General features: G+C 36.5%; 1 protein-coding gene across 4 annotated transcripts in view; it reads left to right on the forward strand.

Annotated features, from left to right (window-relative positions):
* Nucleotides 1-27,191, forward strand: part of RIC1 (RIC1 homolog, RAB6A GEF complex partner 1) — a 53,220-nt gene extending 26,029 nt beyond the window's left edge. Inside the window, exons 4-26 of one of the 4 annotated variants that reach the window (XM_026097463.2) lie at nt 1,734-1,841; nt 2,917-3,059; nt 3,303-3,439; nt 4,836-4,927; nt 6,190-6,278; nt 7,083-7,227; nt 7,722-7,770; nt 8,805-8,957; nt 9,306-9,509; nt 10,943-10,981; nt 11,257-11,367; nt 12,018-12,107; nt 12,691-12,851; nt 13,899-14,037; nt 17,195-17,311; nt 18,213-18,941; nt 19,239-19,397; nt 19,514-19,647; nt 20,696-20,982; nt 21,707-21,901; nt 24,076-24,265; nt 24,420-24,608; nt 24,918-27,191. In XM_026097463.2, coding sequence (XP_025953248.2) covers nt 1,734-1,841; nt 2,917-3,059; nt 3,303-3,439; nt 4,836-4,927; nt 6,190-6,278; nt 7,083-7,227; nt 7,722-7,770; nt 8,805-8,957; nt 9,306-9,509; nt 10,943-10,981; nt 11,257-11,367; nt 12,018-12,107; nt 12,691-12,851; nt 13,899-14,037; nt 17,195-17,311; nt 18,213-18,941; nt 19,239-19,397; nt 19,514-19,647; nt 20,696-20,982; nt 21,707-21,901; nt 24,076-24,265; nt 24,420-24,608; nt 24,918-25,203 — 3,946 coding nt within the window. In that variant the 3' untranslated portion in view covers nt 25,204-27,191. The remainder of the gene's footprint in view (nt 1-1,733; nt 1,842-2,916; nt 3,060-3,302; nt 3,440-4,835; nt 4,928-6,189; nt 6,279-7,082; nt 7,228-7,721; nt 7,771-8,804; nt 8,958-9,305; nt 9,510-10,942; nt 10,982-11,256; nt 11,368-12,017; nt 12,108-12,690; nt 12,852-13,898; nt 14,038-17,194; nt 17,312-18,212; nt 18,942-19,238; nt 19,398-19,513; nt 19,648-20,695; nt 20,983-21,706; nt 21,902-24,075; nt 24,266-24,419; nt 24,609-24,917) is intronic. The other 3 variants (XM_026097466.2, XM_026097465.2, XM_026097464.2) reach the window with 3 other exon arrangements.
* The last annotated feature ends 315 nt before the right edge of the window (nt 27,192-27,506 follow it).

Consider the following 27,506-nt stretch of genomic DNA (forward strand, 5'->3'; position numbering starts at 1 on the left):
TAGCCTTGATAACCTGTAGACATTTTGTCTTGCTTGGGAGTATATTATTATCTACAGCTTCCATTTTATTTCACCTCCTTTACCCTTTAAGCTCATCCCATGCTACTGGACCAAAGAAGCATCTATGCATCCATAGCCTGAAAGCTGTGTCTCCAAACACCTTTTGAGGGGCAGAAGGAGCGGCAGTAGTATTTTTCTGCCCCCTTCTCCTTCCCCTAGGGTGATGGATTGCAGATAATGACATGGAAATCTGAAGGAATTAATCCTGTGTAGTATAGCTTTTTGTTCAGTATGAAATCCTTGACTCTAAAAGGTGCCAGGCCAAATCAGGTGGATTTGTCCTCATGGACGTCAAGAAATGCAGTTTCATTTACAATTTAAGAAAAAACAATGTTATTCTTAACTAGTCAGCTTTTCTTATTATATCTCAGTCCTCCTGTCACTCCCTGATAGCTAGTCTCCATAAAAGCCTGTCTTTTGCCAAGCTGGCTGCATTTTGTAATTAATTCGCTTTTGAAATGCAAAACAAGCATTTAATAATTTTATGTTTATATGAATGTAATATTTATGGGCCGTAGATTAACTAACCTTACATTAATTGTTCTCATTTTAACTAAAATCCTCATGGTCACCATGGTTTTGTTCTGGAAAGACGTTCTAGCTCCTTCTGCTAACTCTAGCGTATCAAATGGGTCACTGTGGTCTTGTCTTAGCTAGCAAATATCTTTATCTTTGCTGTGTAAAAGGTGTGGTTTCCATCAGGGAACAATTGATATGAATTATGTCTTGCTATAAAATAATAATGGAGTTAAAGTACTGTCCTATAAACAGATCAGTCAAGGCAGGAAGGAGATTGAGGTATCCTTGTGATGTCAAACTTACCTAAAACTGTAGCTGCCCTAGTCTCTGCTCTATCTTAAGCAATTGCTTTGGCTGTTGTGCTGTAAAATAAAGTTTTGTCAGTTGGAATCCAGGTAATGATGACATGAATTTGTGTACATATCTATTGTTACTGATGAAGCTAGACCAGATTTAACTCTAATTTGTCTACAATGCCTTTTTCATGCAAATCTAGCTTTGCTGATTGGTGTAGTGCTGTGTTCTGCACTGGATGACATGATATTTCAGTACTTATGATTGTAAGTCACTTTTCTAAAAATATTATTGTTAAACAAGCCTCTGATAACCTAGACATTTATGGAATTATTTGGTGATGCTGTACTGAGGTTTAAATAATTGTATTTTATGAGAGAATGGCATGTGAAATTTAAAATGAGGGAAATATAAATTGGAAGCTTTCTGCATCTCAAAGTTGATGTGGTTGATGATGTGTTTAGAGGAAGAAGATCCATGGCTGGCCATGTCTTTTCTTTTCATAGGTCTTAAGTTTATTGTTAATGAGGAAATATTCACTTGGATTACTGTAATAAGTGTCTACCTGTTGGGATATGTGTGCAGATTTAATAGTATAAACAATCTTGCAAAAGGAACTGAAGGCACATAAATAGTCTAAAATATCTGTAGTGCGTTTTGGCAGACTGTGAATTGGAGATGTTCTCTGTTTATCTTCATGAGAAGTGGAATCACTACATTTCTAAAATTGATTAAATGTGTGGAGAATTGAGAATTTGTGGTATACATTTCCTATTGTTTTCTTTCCTGTGTGAGTCAATAGCTGTTACTTCTTTTGAGACACATCTTGTTTCAGTTTTAATACTTCCCTTTTCTTTTAGAGGAAGCCCACATGTGAAGGGGACCCCACATTATAAGGAAGAACAATGTGCTCCTTCATTAAATCTAGAAATGAAGAAAGTGCTGGACTTGCAAGCATCTATCACAAGGTGTGCTCACTAATCATATGCTAAGACTTTTTCTGCTTATAGCACACGCTTATTAAAAAGGTAAACAGAAAGCCAAAGGAAAAAACCTTCTAGTAACTCTAAGAAGGTAAAAATGTAAATTGCTGTTGGGGAAGTAGTATATAGAAAGTAGGCATTATTTTTTTTCTTGACTTGTCTATACTGATATTTTTGGCTTTAGAGGTGTATATTGCACTTACTTTCAGTAATGTGTGTGTGGCTTCTGACTCAATATGTGAATTAAGGATTTTGTGAACACATGTACATTAGAGCAAAACTATGGACAGAATTCCAGCACCTCACCTGCCATCTGCTTAGGTTTACCAGTTTGTTTTAGGGTAATGTTCTGTTCAAATTTTTTGTGGTGAATGCCTTCCCTGTAAATAAACGTTTAATGTGCTGAATGAGCATGAACGAAAAGTTGATGAACCTGTATAGGATTGGGAGGTTGTGGGGTGGGGGAAAGAGAACAAACTGCAGTTTGGGAACAGGCCCCATAGAGAAAAGGGGTGTTGGAAGAAATGCAGTAAATAATGAGAAGATGCTGGTTGTTATTTGCATGCAAATAGATCAGCAGTGTTTTGAATTTTTGAGATCTTTTGGGAAGGACTACAGGAGAAACCCCTTAATAAGCTTAGACTGTAGGTTAGAAAGTGTTTTGAAATTCTTTATAGCAAGGCAATATTGTTAATCTTCTAGGATGGGTGAATAATTGATTGTTAGTAGCAATGTATTATGTTTAGTAAAAATAAATAAATAAATAAAATGACCTTTAGCAGTTCATATACCGGTTAATTACTGTAACAATACAGACCTATTCACAAACTCTGATTCTCGAGGGAGAAGAAGCGTACCCACCCACACCCGTATTTTATGAGCTTGGTACCTTTACTGTCTAGAGGGCTTCTGCACTTAGTTCATAACTTATTTCATGTAATTTGCTGATATAGCTGCTTAAACAAAGTGCAGCAATGTAGTGGTTGTTTACATTAGTTGATATTTCTGTGATATTGATTTAAGCTGCAAATTTTTAGAGAATGACAAATGCATTTGTTAGTTTGCAGTCTATGTTAGAGGATCTACTTGTTGCTACTGCTGATGGATTTCTCCATCTTATTCACTGGGATGGCATGACCAATGGAAGGAAGGCCATCAACCTATGTACAGTCCCATTTTCTGTGGACCTGCAGTCTTCTAGAGGTAGGGGTTTTTTATTTGTTTGTTTTAACTTACGATGATTGAAATTGGAGAAATACCCTCTAATTTAAACATGATGTTGTCTTTTCTCAAGCAGAGAAGAGAATAATGTCTCTTTTATAAATGTGGATAAATTGCCTGTTGAAATTAATTATTGCTCTGAAGTAATAAGTAAAGAACTGAAATCTCTGTTGGCTTGTGGTGTCACTGTGTTGATATATCTTAAAATTATTAATGTTTTCTCAGCAGGTTCATTTTTAGGCTTTGAAGATGTCCACATCAGGGATATGGAGTACTGTGCCACACTTGATGGGTTTGCTGTTGTTTTTAATGATGGAAGAGTTGGTTTCATTACACCAATGTCAAGTAGATTCACTGCGGAGGTATAATTCCTTTAATGTTTTTGGTGCACGTTCTGCAATTAAGGGTTTTTTTTACCTGCTCTCTATATCTCAGTTGGCTTACCACTTTAATTGAGCTGATCTAAAAATAAATGTAAAAAGTACCAACTGCTTAAGAGGTAACATGAGAGCAATACTGGATTTTGTACCATAATTTGAACTAGATTGTTTCATGGCTAGTAGTTGGCTCCATGGGAGAGCATGGTTGGAAGTAGATTTGACCTTTAATTTTATATCACCTCAGAACCTCATTACAGTTCTGAAGTTGTGTTCCTGTCACTGCAACTGACTTCCCATTGCTAGTTACAAGAGGAGGTAATAAGAGGTAGATTCTCCAGGTACAGAGTATCATATGTACTATTTCTAGCTTTCAGCTGTAACTAGGTCCACCTCTTCTCATAGTGACATATCTCAGAATTTGTTTTAAAGGAATCTTTTCCAAGCCATATGTTCTGTTTCCTAAAACTAAGCTTCCAACTGTACTAAATTTTATCATTAGAGTTCTTTGTTTTAATTACAGAAAAGGTAGAAGGATTTTTGTAGTCATACCTAAACTCCTGATTTGCTTTGGCTATTTAGAGCTCTGATAATCAAAATCCAGGTTGTGTAAATTGTTCCATTGTTCCCAACAAAAACTAGGGAAAGATGTCCGTCTGTAGGGAGACTACTTATCTGAGCCATGTCAGTTAATACTGAAATTTGCAATAGAAATAGAATTTCAGATGGAAGTGCAATCTACCTTAATATTGAAACAAAAGATAGTATAAAAATTTTGATTCGATATTGCTACATTAATATGCCGTGCGGTTTAAATATTGCCTTGATTTTTGGTCTTTAAAATACAACTATGCTTCTTGCTGTAGATGCACATACTGTAAGGAAAAATGCTTAGGTGATGAAGGTCGTCTGGCAGATCCAGATTATGGTATCTATACCATCTATACCTCTGCCTCTGTAAATGTGACTGGAAACCTGTAGCGGATGGACAAACTTGTCCAATAAACTGCTGTCACACTCATGGAGGAGAAGGGTTGTTGTCATGATTTTGTGGAATTTTTGATTGTTATCCCCCAAATAGGCAGCTGGATTGCAATGTAGAAAGGTTGGATCACTGTGCAAACACTTTTGTGTGTGTGTGTGTGTGTGTGTGTGTATATATGTATACTATATATATAGGTCATTTGTTTTTGACCGTGTCTATCAGATTGGTCTAACTGGGAGCATCTTGGTCTTGGTACTGTAAAGCTCCATTTCTTAGACAGCTTTGAGCTTTGGTTGAGTGATTGCTGAATTTTGTTAAAAGTACATGGATAGAAGCTGACTATCATGATTAAAAGTACTGTTTAACTTAAAAATTGTGCCACTTTTTTCTTTGCAGCAGCTCCATGGTGTATGGGCACAAGATGTGACTGATGGAACTTGTGTGGCAGTAAATAACAAATACAGACTAATGGCATTTGGATGTGCCAAGTAAGTTTTGTAAGGCAAATTGAATGGGGGAGTTCGTTGTGTTTTTGTTTTTTTATATAAAGCATAAGTACTAGTTTCTGCTTACAAAGTTGTGTTGCAGACAATTTTAAAGATAAAAATTATCAGTCTTGCTGGAGGTGTTATAATCAACCTTGTCACAAAGGTTGGAGGAGGGAAGAGAAGAAATGACTGCCTCGTTGTGATAAAGCTGGAATTGATGCTTGTTTTTTCAGCTGTGGAAAATAAAAGTAGCTGGGTTGGGAATGTGCTGCTGTCCCAGTTAATCTCAACGCAAGACTGTAAAAATCAATTTTAAGCAGTTGATTATGCTCATATTGAACAAGAAATAGCAACACTTTGCACCCAACTGTGAAGTGTTGATTTGGTTGAGAAGAATGTTGCCTATTTGAATAACTGGAAATATCTATAAATTAAAAAGTTAGGAAAGTGCTTTAATTCTGGTGTTTGCTTTATTGTTCTTTAAAGACAGTTCCTCCTATATAATACTGTTTTAGAAGGGCTAGAGTGTACCTTTTTTAGAGCATTTTGTAAGAACTTAGTCTCCTGGGTGGTTTAGTCTTCAACTATTTTCCTAGGTATTCCAGGTTGTAGTAATAACACTGTATTTTAATGTTTGCCTTTGAAACAAAAAATGGTTACTATAATTCATTGATCTTAGTATGCACTAGTGCACTTTAGATAAAACTTCAGCACATACAATCCATGTAATGGACACAGTATTTAGTCATGGAGTTGGAAGCCATATAGATACTTGGGGGTGTGTGTGTGTGTGTGTTTTCAGCAAAGGAAATACTCTCAGTGCTTTGGTTACTTTGTAACCAATGTAAGGTGGTTTTGAGTTCCCAGAGGCATTCTGGAAAACCATTTTTTAAATGCTTTCTGAAGTGCTTTAAAGTTACTTGCCACAGTGCCTCTGTTCAAGATAAATTTAGTATTATACAGTAGCAGACACATGTATAAATGTTACAGTGTGGGGTTGTTTTCTCCCCATTTTTAGAAGGGAAAGTTAGTAGTTATAAAAGTACTTGGCCTTGACCAGAAGTTACTCTTGCCAGAAAACTGTTATGGACAGATTCTCTTTTTAAATTATTTTTATTAAATTGTGTATATGAATGGAGCATTTCTGAGAATGGGAAAGCCACTTTTAAACAATAAATAACAGCTGCTTTTAAAAAAAACTATTGATATCAGTTAGAAATCCAAATACTCTTGTAGCTTAAAGCATGTGTAATCTCTTCCAGCGGCTCTGTACAAGTTTATACAATAGATGTCACCACTGGAGCCATGCAGTTTTCTCATAAATTGGAGCTGACACCAAAACAATATCCTGGTGAGCTAATTCTGTTGCTAGAATTTTTCCAGCTGTTTTTCAGGTGTTAAAGAATATTTCTATTCCTTGATGGTTAAGAATTAGTTGTTGCTTGAATTACCATTGATGGTGTTAGTGTTTTTCCTCCTCCTCTTTCTTCCTTGGTTATTAATAGAAAACGAGATGATTTTTCCATTACTTACCTGAGAAAATGAGAGATTATTGTCAAAACTGGAAATGGGTGTATGGATGTGGGAATTAACTTAAAACAGTTTTCACGCAGTTGTCATGCTTTCTGTAATTCTGTAGAAAATCATGTAGGGTCCAAAACTGCAGAAAAAAGTCGAAGAAGCCACCAGTGTTCTGGCTGAATTGAAACTCAGTAGAATTTTTCATGTAGTAGTGATAAGTACTGTGGGCTTGAGAGTGGAAACATATGACTGGATAAATCATGTCCTCAATTGAACGCTTGTACCTGTTATAAATGGGATATTTTGCAGTTTTGCTAAGTGCCAAAGGAAGAGAATCCCCCCCCCACCCCCGTAGGGATCATCTTACCAGACTAGTAGTTACATGGTTGTGCCATAGGACAGTGTATTTCTGGCCTGTTTTTATAAATTTTTAGCTTCCCATGAAGCTGACCATATCTTTTAAAAAAAAAAAATGTGAATTCTTTATTTTCTGCTTACTCATTTTTAGATGGTTAGATGCAGCAAAGTAGTAAACTGGAAAATAATTTTTATGCTATTTTTTTTAATATGACAAAAGTAATAGAGGTAGTTTAGACGTCTTTCATATGGTAATTTATCGTCTGCTTTTAAACAGATATTTGGAATAAAACAGGACCTGTTAAACTTATCAGATGGTCACCTGATAGCTGTGTTGTTATGGTGACCTGGGAATGTGGAGGTTTATCCTTATGGAGTGTTTTTGGTGCTCAACTTATCTGTACTTTAGGAGGTGATTTTGCGTGAGTATCTTTCACTAAAAATTATAAAATGTTTTATTAGAACATTCTATTTTTCTAATAAAAGCATTTAATTAGAAGATAATTAGCTGAGTTAGAGGGTTTCTTCTCATTGCGTTATCACTTCTTAGATATCAGAGTCATTCAATGATAATTAGGAGAGGATCATTTGAATATAAGTGGTATATTATCTTTTTGTAGTGGTCTTTTTGGACAGCAAAGTAAATGACCTAAAGGCGGGCTTTTCCAGGAAAATAGTATTAAAATTCCTCTAAATATAATATACTTGCTGAAAATGTACTAGCATTCAGAAATCACAAATCAGAAATGTTATGCTAGACAACTGGCAATTGCTTTGCCTTTAGACAGTGACACGGATCAAACAGGCTTTACAGCTGAAGGTGAGGATAGCAATAGAACCCTATGGTAATACGACAATAGGAGGATACTTTATTTTGATGCAGTTGCTCCAAACTCAAACTTGTTCTGTTTTTAAGGTATCGGTCTGATGGAACCAAAAAAGACCCTCTAAAGATCAGTTCTATGGTAAATATGAATGTAAAAATACTGTAACAGGATGGCTGTTAATTTTTTTGTATTATTTTTAATAGAGCAGATTTTCAAAAAAGCAGGCTTTCTTCAGCTGTACTTACATTTAATAAGCAAGATGCCTTAACTATACTTCCTAACACAAGTATTGTATTGAGGAAAGAGGGAGTATGGGATAGCTGCCTGATCATGAAGTATGCATGCTAAGCCTTTTCTTGACTTTGTTTTAATATTAGAGTGAACATTTTTTATCTTCCTTGATCTCAATTTCAGAGTACCATGGGACACAAAACTACACTGATTGTAAATTTACTCATTTTCCTAAAATTACTAGCCTGCCCTTGCCTGTTAAACTAATTTAAATCACAGTATGGACTCATGAGAAACTTAACTGCTATTGTTTTAATACAAACAAATTAAGAAATCTTGCTGATCTATCAAATCAGTAGATGTTGTTAAGTGTAATGTTTAATGATCTTCAAGGTCTCTCTCACAAACCATGGTGCCTTTTGAATAATTCTTCCAAAAACAAACAAAAAGCCCCTTGATTTTGTTTCATATAGCCTTGCTGCTATCAAGATTCATAACTTTGAACATGCACACAATTGGAAAAATACATTTGCAAGAAAAAAAACTTAATTGAAATTTTGATACCATTGAAGTTAATGAACCACAACCATTGTCATTATTGGGATCAGGATTTTATACCTGATCTGTGTGTGTGTGTTTTGGCTTTTTTGTTAGTTGTTTAAGCCAGCAAACTAAACAGTCTTCATAACTTAAGTGGACTTCTTACAGAATTACTTTTCATTTAACAAACCTTTTATATATATATATAAATAAGTTAGACTCTTACCATTCTTAGTGGATTTTATTGCTTAGAGGCACTTAATGATGCGTATGATGATATATTTCAGAGCAGCAAATGTGTCATTTTCTCCCAGTCCTGTACCTATCGTAAGATCAATTGCAGTAAGTTTCTGTAGCTCTTATTTTCTGAGAAGCTGTAGTAACTTTTTTTTGACATTCAGAGCTGGGGTTCAGAAGGGTACCACCTGTGGGTGATTGATGGAAATTGTTCTCAAAACACAAAGCCTGAAAGAGATGTGAAGCATGACGGTCACCAATTTGGTATTCTGCAGTTTCAGTTCATCAAGAGTGCCCTGACTGTTAATCCTTGTATGGTAAGTTTTTATTGATAAATATCTTTATTTTAGAGTATTTCTAGTTTGCAGGTGACTTCTGAGTTATTCTCTTATCACTTTTTAAGTCTATTTTTGAATCATGAAATTGGTTTTAAAAAAGCAAGGCCAATCTATTATGAAGCCTTTAAAATGCTACTTTGAAAATACTGCTGTGTAATACTTTAACATAAAACGTATAATTTAATACATCAGTGCCTAGTGATACAAAGATTGAAAACTGCCTTGATTCCTGTTTTTCAAGTCATTTAAGTTGAACTTGTTAATGCAATGATCTTGTGGCTTACTTCTTGTTTTCTGCACTTTTTGTTGTTTTGTTTTTTAATGTAGAGTAACCAGGAGCAAGTCCTCCTTCAAGGAGAAGATCGCTTGTACTTGAACTGTGGAGATGCAACACAGGCCCAGAGTCCCAGAAATACTTCAGTGCACTCTGAACACAAGCTTACCAGGGAAAGAGGCCCATTTTCAGATGGCAGTTTAGATTCTCAGGGTTTAAGCACTTTATTAGGACACAGGCATTGGCATGTTGTACAGGTAATTCTCACTGGTTGCCCTCATGTGTTCTGCACATGCTAGAGCTTAGGGGGCTGGAGTTTGCACCTGTTATTATCAGTCTTTAACATACCCTTTTTGTTTCGTATGAGATCTTTGGTGTTCCTTATTTCCTCTTGGTTTTCCCCAGCTTTTTCTTACTGCCTAAGGATAAAGGAATGTTGGCCGTCTCAGCCTTCTGACTGTGAATTTGCATCCTAGCCAATAAAAAGAATCAAAAAGTCTTTTGACACTTTGTAGAGTGGTTAAATTCCCTTCCTGTGTTTTGAAATGCAGCATAGGTACAACATGCAGGAAGTCATAAAGGGATTTGTTCTGTTTATGCAGATTGCTTTAAGCATATTCAACTGCTGGATACAGCCTTAGGACTTTCATTGTATCTTCAAGCACTCTGAGATGGCGTCTATTTAAGTAAATAATTAAAACTTCGCAGTATCAAGCCTGGGAAAAAGAAGCTGTTTCTAGGAGTATTAATGACCAAGATCCTATTTTCTCTGTAATATAGAGGACAAATTAAATAACTTTTAATCTGTAATTCTAGTTTGTCTTCTTCCACACTTGAATTAAGGATCTTCTAAAAACCTAGGTTCAGAAAAATTATACTAGGATTTTGTTTTTCACATAGTGCATAGGTCAGTGTTATTAAACCACATTTCACACTAGGCTGGAAAGTTGGAATTGTTGGAAACTGTTGAATTTCTACTCAGCTGTCCAGATAGTTGTCCTGTCTTCTGAAAATAAGATAGGAGAAGAAAGTCCTCATCCTGTGTAGGAAGAAAACAAACACAGCTGAAGTATTTGTGAGGAGTGATATACCTGTGAGAACAGCTTAATGGTTTGGTAATGAGGGCACTTGCCTGCCTTTTATCAGACTGAGGGCTGAAGCTTGGTCCTGGATTTGTATTATCCTAGGTGACATGAAAAATCCAGGATCAAGGTTTAGTTTGACACATCCCAGGCAATGCCCTCATCACAAGGCTCATGGCCATGCTGGTGTGTGTTTCTGCCTGGATTAGAAATTTCACCCTAACACTGAAAAGTCCTTCCTGCCTACTGGGTTTATGAAAACTGGTACATTCCTGTGAAAAGTTCTCATGGAGCAGAAGTTTCTAGTGGGGGGCAAGAAGGTGTGCTAATCTGACTATTAATCCATAGTGCAGCATTAGCCATCTTGTATTCTTAATGCTTTTCTGTGTTTCTTGTATTAAAAACAGCCTAACACTTGCTGTTCTGTAATGTTATGGGGGGAGGGGAGAGAAAGTACTTGTATTTAAAGAAGAAACCACAATACAAAAAACTTGTAAGTCGGTGATTTGCAAAACGGTGGATATTGTACAAATGCTGTTAAAACATTCTGACTAATCACAACTCTAATGGATTTTGATATAGTTATTTGTTTGTTTTTGGTTTTTTAGATTCACAGTACATATCTAGAGAGCAACTGGCCTATAAGGGTGAGTTATTTTAAGAATATGTTGTTGCTTCATTACAAGTATTAGGTGCTTAGGGTTCTGTTCTTTAGAATCTGTTTTTTAGGGCTGCATCTCTAGCAGATGAGATCACTCTATTAAATTACAGAAAGAAAAATGTATATTGGGCAGGATAGTAGGAAACATGAAGATACTTCACAGATTTTTAACTCTAATATTATATCGCTTGTACTGACGTGCTTGCATAGGATATACAGTTCAAATTTCTGTACTGAGGTTCTGTTTTTTTATTTGAATAGTTTTCAGCCATTGACAAGCTGGGGCAGAATGTAGCTGTTGTTGGCAAGTGTGGTTTTGCACATTATTCTTTACTCACCAAAAAATGGAAGCTGTTTGGAAACGTTACCCAGGTAAGGGGTTATTGAACTTTGTCTAGGTATGCTGGAGCGATTCTACTTGTTGAAATTAAATTTTTAAGAAAATGAAAATATCTTTTTCAAATAAACAACTTGAAGACAGACTTGGGATTAGGGACGCTGGTTTTCCATGTCTTTTCCATAGAATGGATGGAGCACGTCTCCTGGCTTTGACATAATAATATGTATCCGATTACCAGCAGTTTCCAAACCTAGTGTCTAAGGTCAGATTCCTACTCCGATATGTCTTATTTAAGACCTGTGAGAGGCCTAGCTTTGGATGCCAAGCTTGTAAACTTCATGAGTAGCAAAAAATTAATTTGAGACTGTCCAGGTCAGGGATGGCAGTAGATTGATGAACTGTAGAGCTGTGTTTTGTAGGATGGAGCTTATTCTTCACATACTGTTCATCAGCTGTTGGTTATTTTTAAACAAGAACAATTTCATATACCTTGATTAGATTGTCTTGCCACTATCAGTAAAGCTTATGGAGATCACGTCTGGCTTTCAGAAATTGCCCACAGAATGCGTGTGTGTGTGTGTGTGTGTGTGTGTGCGCGCGTGTGCTTGTGTGTGTGTATATATATTTATATATACAGATAGTCTGTCATTTGTTTGCCCTGTTTTTTTTCCTTTATTTTAAGGAGCAAAATATGATGGTAACAGGTGGCTTAGCGTGGTGGAATGATTTCATTGTTCTTGCATGTTATAATTTAAATGATCATCAGGAAGAGGTGAGTTATTTTTTTTCTTCTGAATAAATAAATCATAATGTTTTGTATCAGATATATTCTAAACTAATGTTATAAACATGAAAAACATGATAAGGTGGCTTTGGTCACATTCAAAAATTCTTGTTTAATGTGTAACTAATTCCTTGCAGAAAAGTTTATTATTCTTAGTAAAAGTAATTTTCTGCTGACTACCATGAATCTGCTCATTGTTCTGAAAGCTCTGACATTTTTGAATGCTAGCACAAAGGCTATTTTAAGGTTTCCAGTTATGGTATTTTGGGAGAATTTTGTAAGATTTCCAAATAAGGAAGGCATAAGAACTTGGATTAATTTTTGTTTTTTTTAAAACTAGGGAATGAAACTTCTTCCATTCTTACACACTTCAGAACAGGCAATACTGTTCTTTAACCACTTTTGATGCATTTGTGTAATATTATGCATAAAGCATTTGTTAAAATAAACACAGCAATGTTTCTTGCTAGGAATCGTTGACAGCCATTCCATAGAAATGTGAATAATTGAATATTGAAGTACTGTACTTAGTGAATGGAATCTGTACTCAAATTACTAATTTTCCTTTTAGCTGAGAATTTACCTGCGAACGTCTAATCTTGACAATGCATTTGCACACATCACCAAAGTGCAAGCAGACACGTTACTACTCAGTGTCTTCCGGGACATTGTAATATTGTTCAGAGCGGATTGTTCAATTTGCCTTTATAGTATTGAGAGAAGGCCTGAAGGGTGAGTATCAATGAACTGGTTTTAATACAATTGTTTTAATGCTTTTGCTGTAATGTACTTCTAAATGTGTCCTCAGAGTCAGTAAATTCTCTTGATAATGTAAAATCCTGTGATAACTTGTTGAATCAGATTTTTAAAATATGGTATAAGAATGGCAAGTGTCGTCTGTATGTATAAGCACTAGTTCATGAATGCTGTCACTTGCATGCGTGCAAATACCCAGATTAGGTGTAGAGGTAATGACTGAGATGAGCACGTTACAAGCTGTGTCTGTACAAGTGCTGCATTGGGGTGCTTTGGAAAACTTAGCTTGTTCTAGCTGTGGGAACTTGGACAGTTATTGTAAACATAAGAAGAAAAAGACATTGAAAGACACCCATATGTTTGAATATTTTTAAAATGAAAAATGTTGCAAACGTGAAAAATAGGAATTGTTGGGGAATTGTGGAGAATATAAAGATAGAAAAAAGTTTGGCCTGCAATGTGTTTGTGGGGAACTATTTTGGGGCAAAAGAAATAGCAGCACAAGATCCGGATGCTTACAGATGGCTAAGACTGATGAATGGAGGGAGGAGATAAAGACTCAGACAGTTTTTGAAGGGCCCAGTTAGATAATGATCTTCAGTATTGTAGCTTGGTTTTAGCAAGAAGGGACATGTTTTAGCAGAAAGCAAGCTGTTGACTAACTTTAAAGGAAAATATTTTCAATGCCTTTTCAAAAAAAACCCCCAAAAAAACAAAAACAGAAAACCCAAACCCTAAAATTGAAGGATGACTTGTTATGAAGTATCTAGTGTTTCCTTCTGTGTACTTATAACTTGATTCCCCTAAATTATCAAGATATAGTAACTCAGCTTAGTTAGATTTGTCTGGTAAATTTATGTAGTGTTGATGTGTAAGCCTGCAGGATTCCTGCTTAAAAGGAAAATCATTTTCATCTGTGGAGTAAATTATTTGCTAAGGCTAACTTGGTTATTTTCAATGTTTGCTGTGAGATACTAATTTTACTATTTAAAACTCGCTAAACAAAGTTATCTTTTCTTTCAGTCTTAACCCTACTGCCAGTATCCAGATTCTCCAAGAAGTATCCATGTCTCGATATATTCCTCATCCTTTTCTTGTAGTGTCTGTTACATTGACATCAGTGAGGACAGAGACTGGCATCAGCTTGAAGATGCCTCAGCAGGTACAAGTACTGCAGTGCTCAAAATTTAAAAGAATTGGTGTCAGCCCTGGATTTGGTTAGCTCTTAAAGGTTATCTGATATTTCATAACGTAGTGGTTCTTCTGTGTGGTAACAAGCAGAACGTGCTTTTTCTAGTACTTATTACATACGCTTTTTCTATGTAAACTAAAGAAAAAAATCCAGACTGTTATTTCTATTTCATATGCTCTCCTGTCATTTTGTAAAACTTGTAAAACCAAATCTCAAAGGACAAATTAAACTTCACTATGCCAAAGGGTACGTTTCTCTATTGCATATTAAATGCTGAACCTAAGAGCTATGCATGGCACCAGGAGGCATCTTTGCAGCAATAGGCCAACCAAAGAATAAACAACAAAAAGTTTGGGGAGGGAAGGGGAAGAAGCACATGACCCTGTAAGTACCTTCTACTCCATTTTCTGGTACACCAAAGTAAAATAAACTGAGATAAAATGGCCAGTCTCACTAGTTCTGTCAGGAGACAGGCCAAGCAATGACCGAAGCCTGCAAATAAAGCCCTGTGAACTCTGGGAAATGATTCAGGCTTCTGAAAAGCACAGTGCAAAAACCTTATTTTTTGTAGTCTGTTGTGTAAATTAATTAGGGCAGGCTTAACTATTTGAGTAGCTGCCCTATGAAACATATTTTCTCCTCTGTTTCTGAGTGATTCATGGCACAGAGAGCGGATACCTTAGGATAGTTCTGAAATTGTGGTATCTGTGAGGTAGGTCCATAGACATGCCAGAGAGAGTACTTTCCTTTATATACTGAAGCCACTGCACTCCAGTGGCACAAATGTAAAGTCTGAAGGTTTGCAGTTGCTTCCTTTAGTTTGTTCCAGTTTAGTGTCCCGTAGTGCTGAACACGTCCTGAGGCTTCTGTGTGATCTTAGATAAGGGCATAAAAGGGAGCATGCAGGCAGACCAGAGTCTGTTTTGCTGTCAGACAGCATCCTTATGTCTGAACTACCTGACCTGTGGCATTTCCTGATTTTTGAGGAAAAAGCTACTGAACTTCTAAACTTTTACACTACTGAACTTTAAACTTTTAAAATTACTATTAATATTTAAGTTTAACTTCAGATTGAACAAATGCTATCCCTTTTCTTTCCAACTAGGAGCCCATAATTTTCAAACTTTGTCTATCCTGCAACTGATTGCTTTTGTAGTGAAAAGATTTAAGATATGTGTTCAGTCTATGCCAAACTAGTGTTTGATTTTTATCTTTTACCTCTTGCTTGGTAAGTCCTGGTAAAGACAGAGGTTTTCAGAGGATGGTTAAGTAGTATCAGACTTAAGAGCCAGGCTCCCAAAAAGAAATGCTGGTCAAGCCACTATTTACATAGTACATTTATGCAAATGATGCCTGAGATTGGCACTAAAAGTTCCCACCAGTCAGAAGACAAGCATTAATATCAGGGTTGACTATAAGATTGCACTGGAACCACTGAATGCATCAAGACTTCAGACAGTTAAAGCAGTGTGCCCAACTTAGGGGAATGTGACAGCCTTTTTGGTGGTGTTACCCATTAGTGACCTCAATCCCTGATGTTACAAACCCACACACACGATCCTTATACACCCATATATCTAGATACACACCTACTATCCTTACATATTAAAACTGAACTTCATGCACAGCATAGTATTAACTCAAATAAATTGACTTTAAAATTGACATGAAACAGTTCTGAAATATGTCCTTAAAAACAATACTTTGCTTCCTTGATATACCCAAGTAAAAATATTTTTCTCTAGCTGCAGCTTCTAAAAGTTCGAGATACTGTGCAAGTGCATAGCTAAATTCTTTCTGGCTCTTGTGTTAGTGTCTGCAGTCTGATGCTGGCAGTTATAGCCTTACTGGTATCACATTATATAAAGCTTTATTTTTCTGGAAATGCTGGTGGCTTGTCCGTGCCAATAGGGATAGTTGGGAAAAGCTCCTCTTAAGTTGTGAGCAAGATTAAGTGAACATGTGGAATGAGTCTGGTCAACAAAAAAACCTACAATACTTACCATTTTGCTCAAGAACTACGTAAATGACTCTATCTGAGTTCTTTTGAGTACTTCTGCACAGAATTGGGTTTTGAGAGTCTTCTCTTATTTGGACGGGGAAGTTGCAGAATCCACGTTGGCAGAAAGGCTACTCAAAGTTTAAAAAAACACAGACAAAACCTTCTTTTAAGGGATGTGGGCCGAGACATGCTTGGAAAGACAAGAGTAAAACTTAAAAGTTTTGGGAGTTCACACATGATTCCTTCTCTCCAAAACTGTGATAATTTCTCTGCTGTTACTCCAATTGAAATAATAGCGTTGTTAGCATAATGGCATTATTTCATTTCCATTTCTGGAACTTACTAAGTCACTATTAATGATTATTATTATTATAATATTATAATTATAACCTTTATAAATTCAGTTTTGCAGCTTAGATTGTGTGAGCCTGCATCTATATATATATATGTATATGTATATAACCAGCTATTTCAGGTTTTATATAAAACATTTTCTAAACTAGGGCATTATGCAATTCAGATTTAGAACTGTCTGGGAAAGGGTTTCCATATACATAATGAAACATCTGTTATGCTTAACGGTCAGCAGGTATGAACAGAGCTCTGAGCTACATCGTGTTTATGAAGGGGTAGTTGTTGACTTTAAGGTGGTGGCTGCTAAGAAGCTGTGGTGTTGCAAGTTAATGCAGCAGCTTATTTTGCTGTAACTTGTCAGCTCCTAGTGCAAAGCAGCCAAGGAAGACAATGCCTGGAGTTCTCAGACATGCCCTGTTTACATATGCTACTTCTAGCAAGTAAAACTGTTAAGGAACGCATTGGGTAGCGTCTTGCCTGAGAAGCAGAAGCTGAGGGCTCTGAGCTGGTCACCTTTCTAAACAGAATCTGCCTTGGAAGGTAACTAAGCGTGCAGTAGCTTGTAAATCCTGGACACCAATTATGAGCTGCCTTTGCAGGGGCAGCACAGTTAATTTGCTCTTTTGTATTCTGAGTTTGCATTTGTAGCTATGGGTAAAACAATGCTTTCAGAGAGATTAAATAAATAATTTACGTAACATTTCACGCTCTCTCTCTCTCGCTCTTTTTTTTTTTTTTTTTTTTTTTTTTTTTTTTTTTATTAATTCTTAGGCCTGTGAGGCTGAAAGCATTATGCTAAACTTAGCTGGACAGCTCATCATGTTGCAAAGGGATCGATCTGGCCCCCAGATACGAGAGAAGGATAATAATCCTAACCAAAGGAAGCATGTAAGTATATGCATGTGGGACGTTGTATACAGTTTCAGAGATGTCAGCGACTTGTCAAGTTGTGGAAGGCAGTAGTCTAAGCACAAAGAGAAGACATATATAATGCTATGTGGTGTCTACACTTAAAGGTTTAATTGACAGCTGGAAATAAAGCACTACCTCTGAATCCTCTAAGAATCTCTCAGAAGTAATTCCTTAATTGTGTGAAAGTCCAACTAAAGAAGTACCTACTACTTGTATTTACTAATAGTATTTACTACTTGTAGTGAAAGAGGAGTCTTAAGCATCAAGGTCTGGTACAAAAGATATGCTGTATTGGTAGGAAATATTTAGTCTATTGCAAAAACTGTTCTATATGTTTATGGAATGTTGTCATTTTCAGAGAATACATCTATAAATTTTCTAAAAATAATAGAAATCAGTGACGGAACTTGTCTTAATTTTTTATGCTGATGAACAGCACTTCTGTTATATCGAACAAATGCTTTGGGAAAGTGAATACTGAAAAGTTTAGATGAAGAGCTGTTTACAATTCAATCAAATATTTGTAAATTTTGTCTTTGTAGTAATTTTATCAATTCTAGGTTGAACTCTTGGGCTAAGTGAAGAAGCAGAGAGTAAACTTTTTTGTTTTTCTCCCTTATCCTCATCCCTCTGGCTTCCTCATACCAGGTGGTAAAAAATGAAATAACTTTTTTAAGTCAATGTAAGTGATCAGCGTTGTTTTCCCAGGTGCTAGGGTGCAGTTAAACTTAAGAGAGAAACAGCTTTGTTTCTTCTTTTAGAATATAGTGTGTTCTGCAGAGAGAGGAACTCTCAGCTGAAGGAGGAGTTCTTGTGAGCAGAAAAATAAAAGGAATAATGAGTTTTGATAAATGTTCTTTTTCTTTCTGTTTTGTAGCTGCCTTTCTGTGCTCCAGTTGTTCTCGCCCAGTCTGTTGAAAATGTCTGGACTACTTGCAGGGTCAACAAGCAGAAACGCCACTTACTGGAGGCTCTCTGGCTCAGCTGTGGTGGGGCAGGCATGAAAGTTTGGCTTCCCCTGTTTCCTAGAGATCATCGAAAACCACATTCCTTTCTGTCAAGACGGATCATGCTGCCTTTCCACATCAACATATACCCACTGGCTGTTTTGTTTGAAGATGCCTTGGTTCTTGGTGCTGTTAATGACACTGTGCTCTATGACTGTTTATACACTCAAACCAGTGCTAGAGAACACTTAGAGGTCCTCTTTCCTTTCTCCATTGTTGAGAGAACCTCTCAGATCTACCTCCATCACATTTTACGCCAGCTTTTGGTTAGGAACCTCGGTGAGCAAGCCTTGCTTTTGGCCCACTCCTGTGCCACGTTACCATACTTTCCTCACGTACTAGAACTGATGCTTCATGAAGTGCTGGAAGAAGAAGCTACCTCGCGGGAACCCATTCCCGACCCTCTGCTTCCCACTGTGGCGAAGTTCATTACAGAGTTCCCCCTCTTCCTGCAGACTGTTGTTCATTGTGCTAGGAAGACAGAATATGCCCTGTGGAATTACCTTTTCGCTGCTGTTGGAAACCCGAAGGACTTATTTGAGGAGTGTTTAATGGCCCAGGACTTAGACACAGCTGCCTCTTACCTTATTATCCTTCAGGTAATGCTACTGTATGTATTGCAAAAGGGAGGTGATATTTAGCAATGCTGTGTTATTTAAAAATGATTGTCGTATGAAACATATGCATGTTTTCTGCTGAGATTATGCTCAGTTGTGGAGAGGGGAATATGAAGAAATTTTAATAGTTAATTTAGTGTCATAAAAATGAAAGCATCAAATCTGCCTCTAGCATCTGGTGATATTATGTAACGTGAAGTGGCTTGGCTTCTTAAAAATATTTTTTGTTGCTGGATGGAGAAAGCAAATGTCTTAAGAATTATATTTTGTTACTTGCAGAATATGGAAGTTCCAGCAGTTAGTAGACAGCATGCTACTCTCCTGTTTAACACTGCTTTAGAGCAGGGAAAGTGGGATCTTTGTCGTCATATGATCAGATTTCTTAAAGCCATTGGGTCTGGAGAAACAGAGACACCCCCAGCTACACCAACAACTCAGGTTTGTGATGACAGTAGTAAATACTGTGCATCAAACCATGTCTGACTGTTCTTCCCCCTACCGTTACGGAGCGTGCTTACTCAGCTGACTGCACATTTGGGTTTTCTTGGTTTTAGGAACCTAGTTCAAGTAGTGGCTTTGAGTTCTTCAGACATCGCAGCATTAGTTTATCCCAATCAGCAGAGAATCTCCATAACAAATTCAACCTGACAAAAACGCTGAGCATGCCCTCTGGCCCATCTGGGAAAAGGTAACTGGTAGTGTCTGTCCTCTTCTTCCCCACTTCGTTAGGTACTGTACTAGCTCTCACCAGTTTCTGTTATAGAAAAATATTGTATGATAGATTTGTCCTCCACATTGTTTTGCATTAGTCTTTTTCAATCTCTTTTAATGCCCATGCCTCTCCTATATTCTTGACAGAATATGTTCCCACACATGTAAATATGTATGTGTACATACACATGCATACGTGTATATTTTTGTGTGTGTCTATACATATACATGGATTGCTGACCAAAAGCTTCTGAAGCCACTGGATGCATGTGTAGTAATTTAAATATCTAGTGAGACCATATGCCTCATATTTGAAGATTCTGTTTTGCTGAAAAATGTCTGTCTTGCAGGGTTTATAATACTGCAACACCATAACGTGCATTGCACAATGGTACCCTGCATGTCTTGATCCAGCAATGTGCTGCCAAGTCATAAGGGAGATGAGGGAAATCCATACCTGTGGGTATGGATTATGTAGGTATACTGCTATATACTGAATTCATACTGAGTAGTATGAATTTCTACTTTACATCAAGCACTGAGGTAGAAATTTATTACTGTCTTAGTTTTTTTCTCATACAAGACTTCCAAAACAGTCTTTAGTACAAATTGTGGAAAATTGCTAAATAAAAACACTCCAGAGTGTGATATATTAGGGTTTTGAAAGAAAGTGTCTCAGACTAATGCTTGCCTTGTTCTTTAAACCTGGTTTCTAAGAAATTACTTTGCAATGGAACCTCTTTTTTTCTTTTTCTGCCTTTCTGTCCTTTTTTCTTGTGGGTAATGTTTTAATACTCTATGGATACTGCTGCCATTGTAGCTCCTTTCCCTTGTTTCACTTGCCCATTGTCACATGGGATCTTTTAGAGAAAGTAAGCACCAAGAGATGGTGGAAACTGCTTTTGCTGGTATAGAGAAAGCTTTCACTGTTACACTGTTCACTTTCTGTCATGTCCTTGTGGCCAACAGTCCTTTTGATTCAGTTTTGTCAGTCTTAATGTTACTGTTCGGTGGTTTGTCCATAGGTGGAGTAAAGACAGTGACTGTGCTGAGAACATGTACATTGATATGATGCTCTGGCGACATGCTCGGCGTCTGCTAGAAGAAATCAAGTTGAAAGACCTTGGCTGCTTTGCTGTGCAGTTAGGTTTTGAGCTGATCGGCTGGCTGTGTAAGGAGCGAGCCAGAGCTGCCCGCGTGGAGGATTTTGTGATTGCTTTGAAGAAGCTACACAAGGACTTCCTCTGGCCTTTTCCCATCATACCGGCTTCCTCTGTTAATTCACCCTTCAAGAATGGAAAGTACAAGACAGGTGCTGTAACATCTGAGTTGATTTGAACTAGATTTCTCTTCTGCAATCTTGTACCCATCAGTCTGAATCTCTCCTTCCTCAGTTCAACCAAGCAAAGAACAGGCTGAGGCTTAGCACCTGCACAGCCTTCTTGCACTGGGTGTGTTTTATGAAGGAGTTCTGTTCAGCACAGAGCTCATCTCTTCTATAGTCCTGTTATGCTATTGTTTCTGTTAAGGTTTCATGCTTTCTCAGGTGCAGATACTTGGTTGATCTTGGATATTGGTCCTTGTTGTAAATTCTGCTACAAAAAATTACTCATAACAGTGTTCTTATATAGTATCCTCATCTTTAGATGAGGATTTGATTAACTCTTTAAAAGTTCAGTGGTTTTAATCTTTGAAATTTGCTAACTGTCTGGTAAAAGGTTAGAATTTTCAGAACTTGATGTAAACTGCATTGTATCTCTTAATATAGTAGTTTACCTTCCTAGAGCAAAGTTGATGCTAGCTGCCAAGTCTTCCTTCTGGTAGTTGTAATAGCTTATTAGCTGATGTTTCTTTTATGCCAGTACCTACATAAAAAAGCTGATCAGAGTTCTTGAAATAGCTAAACTTGCTTTTGGTCATTTCTCAACAAACTAATTGAATGTTAAATACAACTTTTAGCTTCCAGAAATGCCTTTCCTTTTTGGTGGTTACATGACTTGGCCTTCAGTGGGGTTTTGGTTGTTTTTTGTTTTTAGCTATGGGGGAACAGCTGTTAAAATCTCAGTCTGCAGACACCTTTTTAAACATGGAAATGGAAACAGGGGTTTCAAACACACCTCGGAGTCGCAGCTGGCTTGGCGCTATCAACTCCTCTCAGAGGGAGATTGACACAGTTTCATCCCATGGACCCCACATGCAAGATGCGTTCCTTTCCCCTTTGCTGAGTAAAGGTAAGTCACTCTACTTTCTCTATGGCTATTGGAAAAATGCTCCTGGAAGTAAACATTTGTATTCTGATATTTGCATGTCTCTGCTGTGTTAGTGCTTCTCAGCCATGGATACCATAATGCCAAGGGCCAGAAAGACATTAGGCAAGTGTGCTGAAACTTCCACAACAGAAACATATGCCCATGCCATGTATCTATGAGTCCTTTAAGTAAAAGATGAAGTTTATATTTGCTGAAGTTCCTCTCTGTGGAGTTAACTTGAAATTTAATACATTTACAGGCAGGCTTGGGAGAGTTCTACATTTTTTATCTTTGTTCTTGCAAGATGCAGTGTATCTCATTTCTGTTCTATAATCTGCCATTGCAAACAGCATGATGGACATCTCTTTAGCCTTTGCTAGTTTCCATGTGTATTTTCTCCAGGCTGCATGGGTACTTTTTTCCTCTAGTTAGCAGTAAACTTTGTGGAAAACTTTATTATCATTCAGTAATAGGGAAAGAAACAGTTATTAGGTTAATATTTTTTTAGACTTGTGAATGGACTGTTTATAAGCGTGTCAGAACTAGACACAAAGTATATAGGCGATTAGATAAAAACCTGTAACTAAAACTTCTCTCTAACAGGAAGTGTTTTGATGCATGAATTTTGTGCTCTTGGATTTCTTTAGAAAGGAACATTACCTACATTTTTGAATACTTTGAGGAAGTTGAGGAAATTATAGACTTACAGATTTTTTTTTCTCCCATGGATTTGTTTAATCAGTCTTGTGAAAAAACAAATATATCATCAACTCACAGAAAACAGGAAAATCATATTTGCTGTGCATCTTTCCTGACCATAGTCATAGACAAGATGTTTTAGTCTGACCATTCATGTTTTTGGAAGTGTTGTTCTAGCCTTCAGGACAAGATGCAGTAAAAAAACAAACCAACCATCCAAAAAAACCCCAATGTGATCTACATCAAGTGATTTCTGTTTTAGTAGGGGAAAGACGTAAGTGCCTTCTGTGGGAAGTACGATCTCCCCAGGGTAGTAGGGCCTTCTCAGAATCACAGCACTTGGAGGTGGAACTCGCCAGGTTAAAAGGTTTTAAAAATTGAAGGAAGAGTCAGGTTCTGCCTCTCTGCATGGGGAGTGCCTCACTGTATTTTCACTCCTGTTTCTTGTGTTTATTATCTCTGGAGACAGAGTTAGGTTTCAATATCCTTGTTATTTAATCTTCACAAAAACAGTATAGATGGGATTTCTCTTTTCATTGCAGTGTCCTGTACTACAGTCTGCCACTTAGTGCTGTTTCTACAAACAGATAACAGATTTTTTTCTATGCTGAATTAAGACCGTTGAGTTCAAAGGACTTTATGCATTTTGAAGTAGTTTACATAAAAAATTAAATAAATTCATAAAAATTAAAACATTGCCAACTGAATTCATGATAATTTCAGAAACAAATCCTGCAGTGATATTTATGGGCAAGAAGTTAATAAAATAACTTGCTAACTTCCTAAGCATTTTCCACAGAAAAGATGCATCTATTTTAACATGGAAACTATTCTGGAGGGTAGGTGCCTTCATGACGTATCACCATAATGGTTGTAGCTTTGCTCTTACTGTTCATGAGAAAATTCTGCAGCTGTATCTACTCTTCATGTTTTTCCTAGAAACACTCTTGTCTACTCCTTTATTAATTAGCATAGGTAAATGTTTTCATTACTGATCATTCAGAATCTTCAAGGTTTTGTATGAAGAAGAAAATTTACCATTGTATCCGAATTTTTAACAAAGTGGTTTAAGACTAAGCAATATCTTTAAATAGACTGCAACCCTTTCTACAGACCTAGTTTTAGGATTATAGTACATAAAAGGCTCTCACTATGATCTCTTAAAATGATTACTAGCATAGCTTTAGGACCTCTTACCCATTTTATTCTTCAGAATTGTTTTTATTTTGATACAAAAAGTACAGTACTCCTGGAAATGACTCAGCATTAAAGATATCAGTATACTGTGTCAATAGGAATGGTTAACTGGAATGGACAGTATGCCTCAAGTAACTTTGTAGGAATTACTGTGATATACAGCAAAAAACATTACTGGGTAATTTGTTAATTTCTATAGGAAGTAGTTCAAGAATAGCCTTATTAAACTAAGTAGTTTCCTTTTCCCTTATTCTTCTGAGTGTTTTTGATAGGTGATGAATGCAGCATCGGTTCAGCAACAGACCTGACTGAAACAAGTTCTATGGTGGATGGTGACTGGACCATGGTGGATGAAAACTTCTCCGGTATAAGTTTAACTCAGTCAGAGCTTGAACATATCTCTCTCGAACTGGCTAGTAAAGGGCCACACAAGTCACAGGTCCAACTCCGGTAAGTTATGTAATCTTTGCATTTGAAACTTAAAATGACATATCTGTTCTTGGAATCCAGCATTAGGAAGAAGCAGCACTGTCTACAGAATCACACACTGTGCTTTTATCTTTGGAGTGAAAAAAAATGAAATAAGTAGACTTTTTTCTTTTAGGTACTTGCTGCATATCTTCACGGAAGCAGGATGTCTGGACTGGTGTATTATCATAGGCCTTATCCTCAGAGAATCTTCAGTAATCAATCAGGTTTTCAGTATAATGCAGTCCTCCGATATTGATGGAGAAATCTGTCGTAATATAAAGACTGGCCTACATGCTGTTGACAAATGGGCTTCCACAGATTGGTAAGTTATTTTCCACTTTCATTTCTGTTCCAGTTGTAGCTACTTAGTTACTTCGAAATAAATTCTGAGTTCTCTCAGCCCTAGTTCAAACAACTTAAGCATTTTTGCAAGAAATTTCATGATGGTCTAATGAGAAAAGAATATATATTGTATTTTTTCCATATTTAAAAATAAAGACCCAGTTTCTGTACAGGAGGATGATAGAAACTGTTCCTTTGTTAGACATTTCCCAGGAAATATTGCATGTCAGGCATTTGACAGAAGTACTATTTTTAATTCACTAAGTGTTCTATATCCCTTACTTCCTAGCCCTGGGTACAAGCCATTTCTAAATATCATCAAACCACAGATCCAGAAACTAAGTGAAATAACAGAAGAGCAAGTGCAGCCTGAAGCTTTCCAGCCAGTGAATCCTTCTAAGGTTATAGAACAAGCAAATCCCAGAGCTGAGGAAAGCAGGACTTCATCTAGCCATTGCACTAATCCTCAGAGTGATGCTGGGAACAGCAGTGTAAGCAGGCATGAGGAGGACAAGTCTAGGACAGAGGATGAGGATTCATTCCAAGAAGGCAGTTATGACTGCACTGTGTCTTAAATGGAAGATGATGACTTCTCAAACATCAGGTGTGGAAGGAAGCAAACCAGCTTTTAGACATGCTTCCATGAACTTTGGAACTTTTTTAAATATATATTTCAATCTTTGAAATCTGCTGTGGGGATAATACAACTAAGAAGCAGTTTCATTTAATAGTTTCAAAAGAAGGCAAGATTTCTTTTTGCAAGCTTCAGACTCCGGCTTTCAATTGTTAAGTGTTGAGAGACGGTGAATGCATATGTAGACAGCTTCAGCAAATATTCATCAGCTCCTCTGCATCAAAAACATATGTTCTGGAGAACCTTCTTCCTTAGTACCTCCTGCTCGAGTATAAAAGGGAAAAGAGGAGGTTAAATTTAATGTTGTTATCCTTCCCAGCTTGCCCATTTTCCTTATAAATTGCAAATACATAGAAACTAGACAGAAAGCTGCTTGACTGCCTAAAAGAAAAATAAGTCTGATCAATGCAGTTCAGATTGTGGTTTGATATCAGTAAGGTTTCATATTAAAAGAGTGTAAAATATATTGTATGTTTTTGTGAATACTCATATAAATATTCATGGTTGTACCATATTTGAAGGTACCTATATGTATTGTGCATGTTTCTGGATTACTAGTAAAGTCAGAGCAAAGTTGCACTTCCTTCTGGATGAGGCATACTTTCCTGACCTAGCAGTGACATAAGGTGGCTCATCTTTCTCTACTGCCACTTACAGGTCCTATAGTTGGTCTTAGGGGATTGCTAAAAAGTTATTTATTTCATTTGTAAATTCTTTTCTGAAAAATGGACTTTTTTAGTGTAAATACTCATTTATCATGTACTCTTGCTACTAAAGTTCAGTTAAACAGCTCATACTTAAACATTTTTCAAACATTTTATAATCTGTATTCTTGCAACTAAGACTTTATTTTAACTTTCAAACAATGTTAAGGAAAGCTGGCTGCAAAACTCTTGCTTTGAGGTACTTATTTTTTCTAGCTACTGTCTCTATGTAATAACTACCTGTAACAGTATTAATTTGGGTATTAGCTTGTTTGTACTGTGCAATCTGAACAAAAATGCAACATTGCTCATTTTATACAAAATAATAAACTAGTTTATTTTTATAACATCACTTGATTACTGACATGGACCAAACTAGTCATCAGAAGGTAGTTCCAGCATCTGTCACTTTTCTAGTGTATTGCTAAATACAAATCCATTTAAATTCTGAAAATTAAGAGCTTTCATAATTAAGTTGAAATAAATGATGGTTTTGTTTACTTGTCTATTTCCTTTGCAGACAGGATTAAGTGCTTTAAAATGTACAAATATGAAAGTATTGCTTTAGAATGGCTTTACTAAGCCAATAAAACCAGTACAAGTGCAATAATGGTGTTACCTGGCAAGCTGGAGATTAGTGGATGCAACTTGAATTTCCACTTGAAGAGCTGAAACTCTTAGACATAAGTTATAGCAAAGAAATCCAGTTCAAGTCCCAGCATTGTTTAGTCTGCATTGTAGCTACTGGTTACAGATGTCTATCATACTGGTAAAAGAAACTTTCTTCCAAATTAAGATTTACAAGCCTCTTGTGAACTAACTTTAAAATCTATTGTTTTTGGGGATATTTAGAAAGCTATTTTTAAAGAAAAACCTGCATAATCTATAAGTTTTCATGTTAAATCAAATAAAAACTGTGCTTCAAGTTAGTATTCTTCTGTGATTCTGTGGTAATGTGGTATACTAATAAGCAAAGCCCTTTTTTATGCTTTCAATTTTTGGATATGTACAAGTGAATGCATACATTAGCTCATATACTAACATTATCTTGCTATGTGCTACTGTTGTTTGACAGAGTTCTTTTAAATCTTTAGTTGTGAAGTTTTAGAAGCTTGTATTTCTATCGTAGTAGTTATTTCTATGCAAAACTTATGTGCTAATTTTGTATTTCAGTTCCACTGCTGTTACATGTGTAATTAAAAAAAAATGAATTTATTCAACTTTACTCAAAGTTACTCCTGTGGAAAATAACTATTTCTGACCTCAACTCATTAATAGGAAGTTACCAGAATTTAAGCAGGTGTCCCAGGGAAACTAAACTTCTACAATAAATACCAGATAAAAGTTGTTTTAGGGTGCAGCATCATAGCCATAAAGCCTAATTGTTGTATGGAATCAAGACATCAAGCTTTTAAGTAAAGGGGGAAAAAAAAACCCCACACAACCCTATTACCCTGTAGTGCATCTTTGAAGTTAAGTTCATCTACTGTTTTGAAGAGAGGCCTGAGCACCTGCAAATATGAGCTCTTACCTCAATGTA

The sequence above is a fragment of the Dromaius novaehollandiae genome, chromosome Z, assembly GCF_036370855.1.
Source record: "Dromaius novaehollandiae isolate bDroNov1 chromosome Z, bDroNov1.hap1, whole genome shotgun sequence".
In the NCBI taxonomy this organism is placed as follows: domain Eukaryota; kingdom Metazoa; phylum Chordata; class Aves; order Casuariiformes; family Dromaiidae; genus Dromaius; species Dromaius novaehollandiae.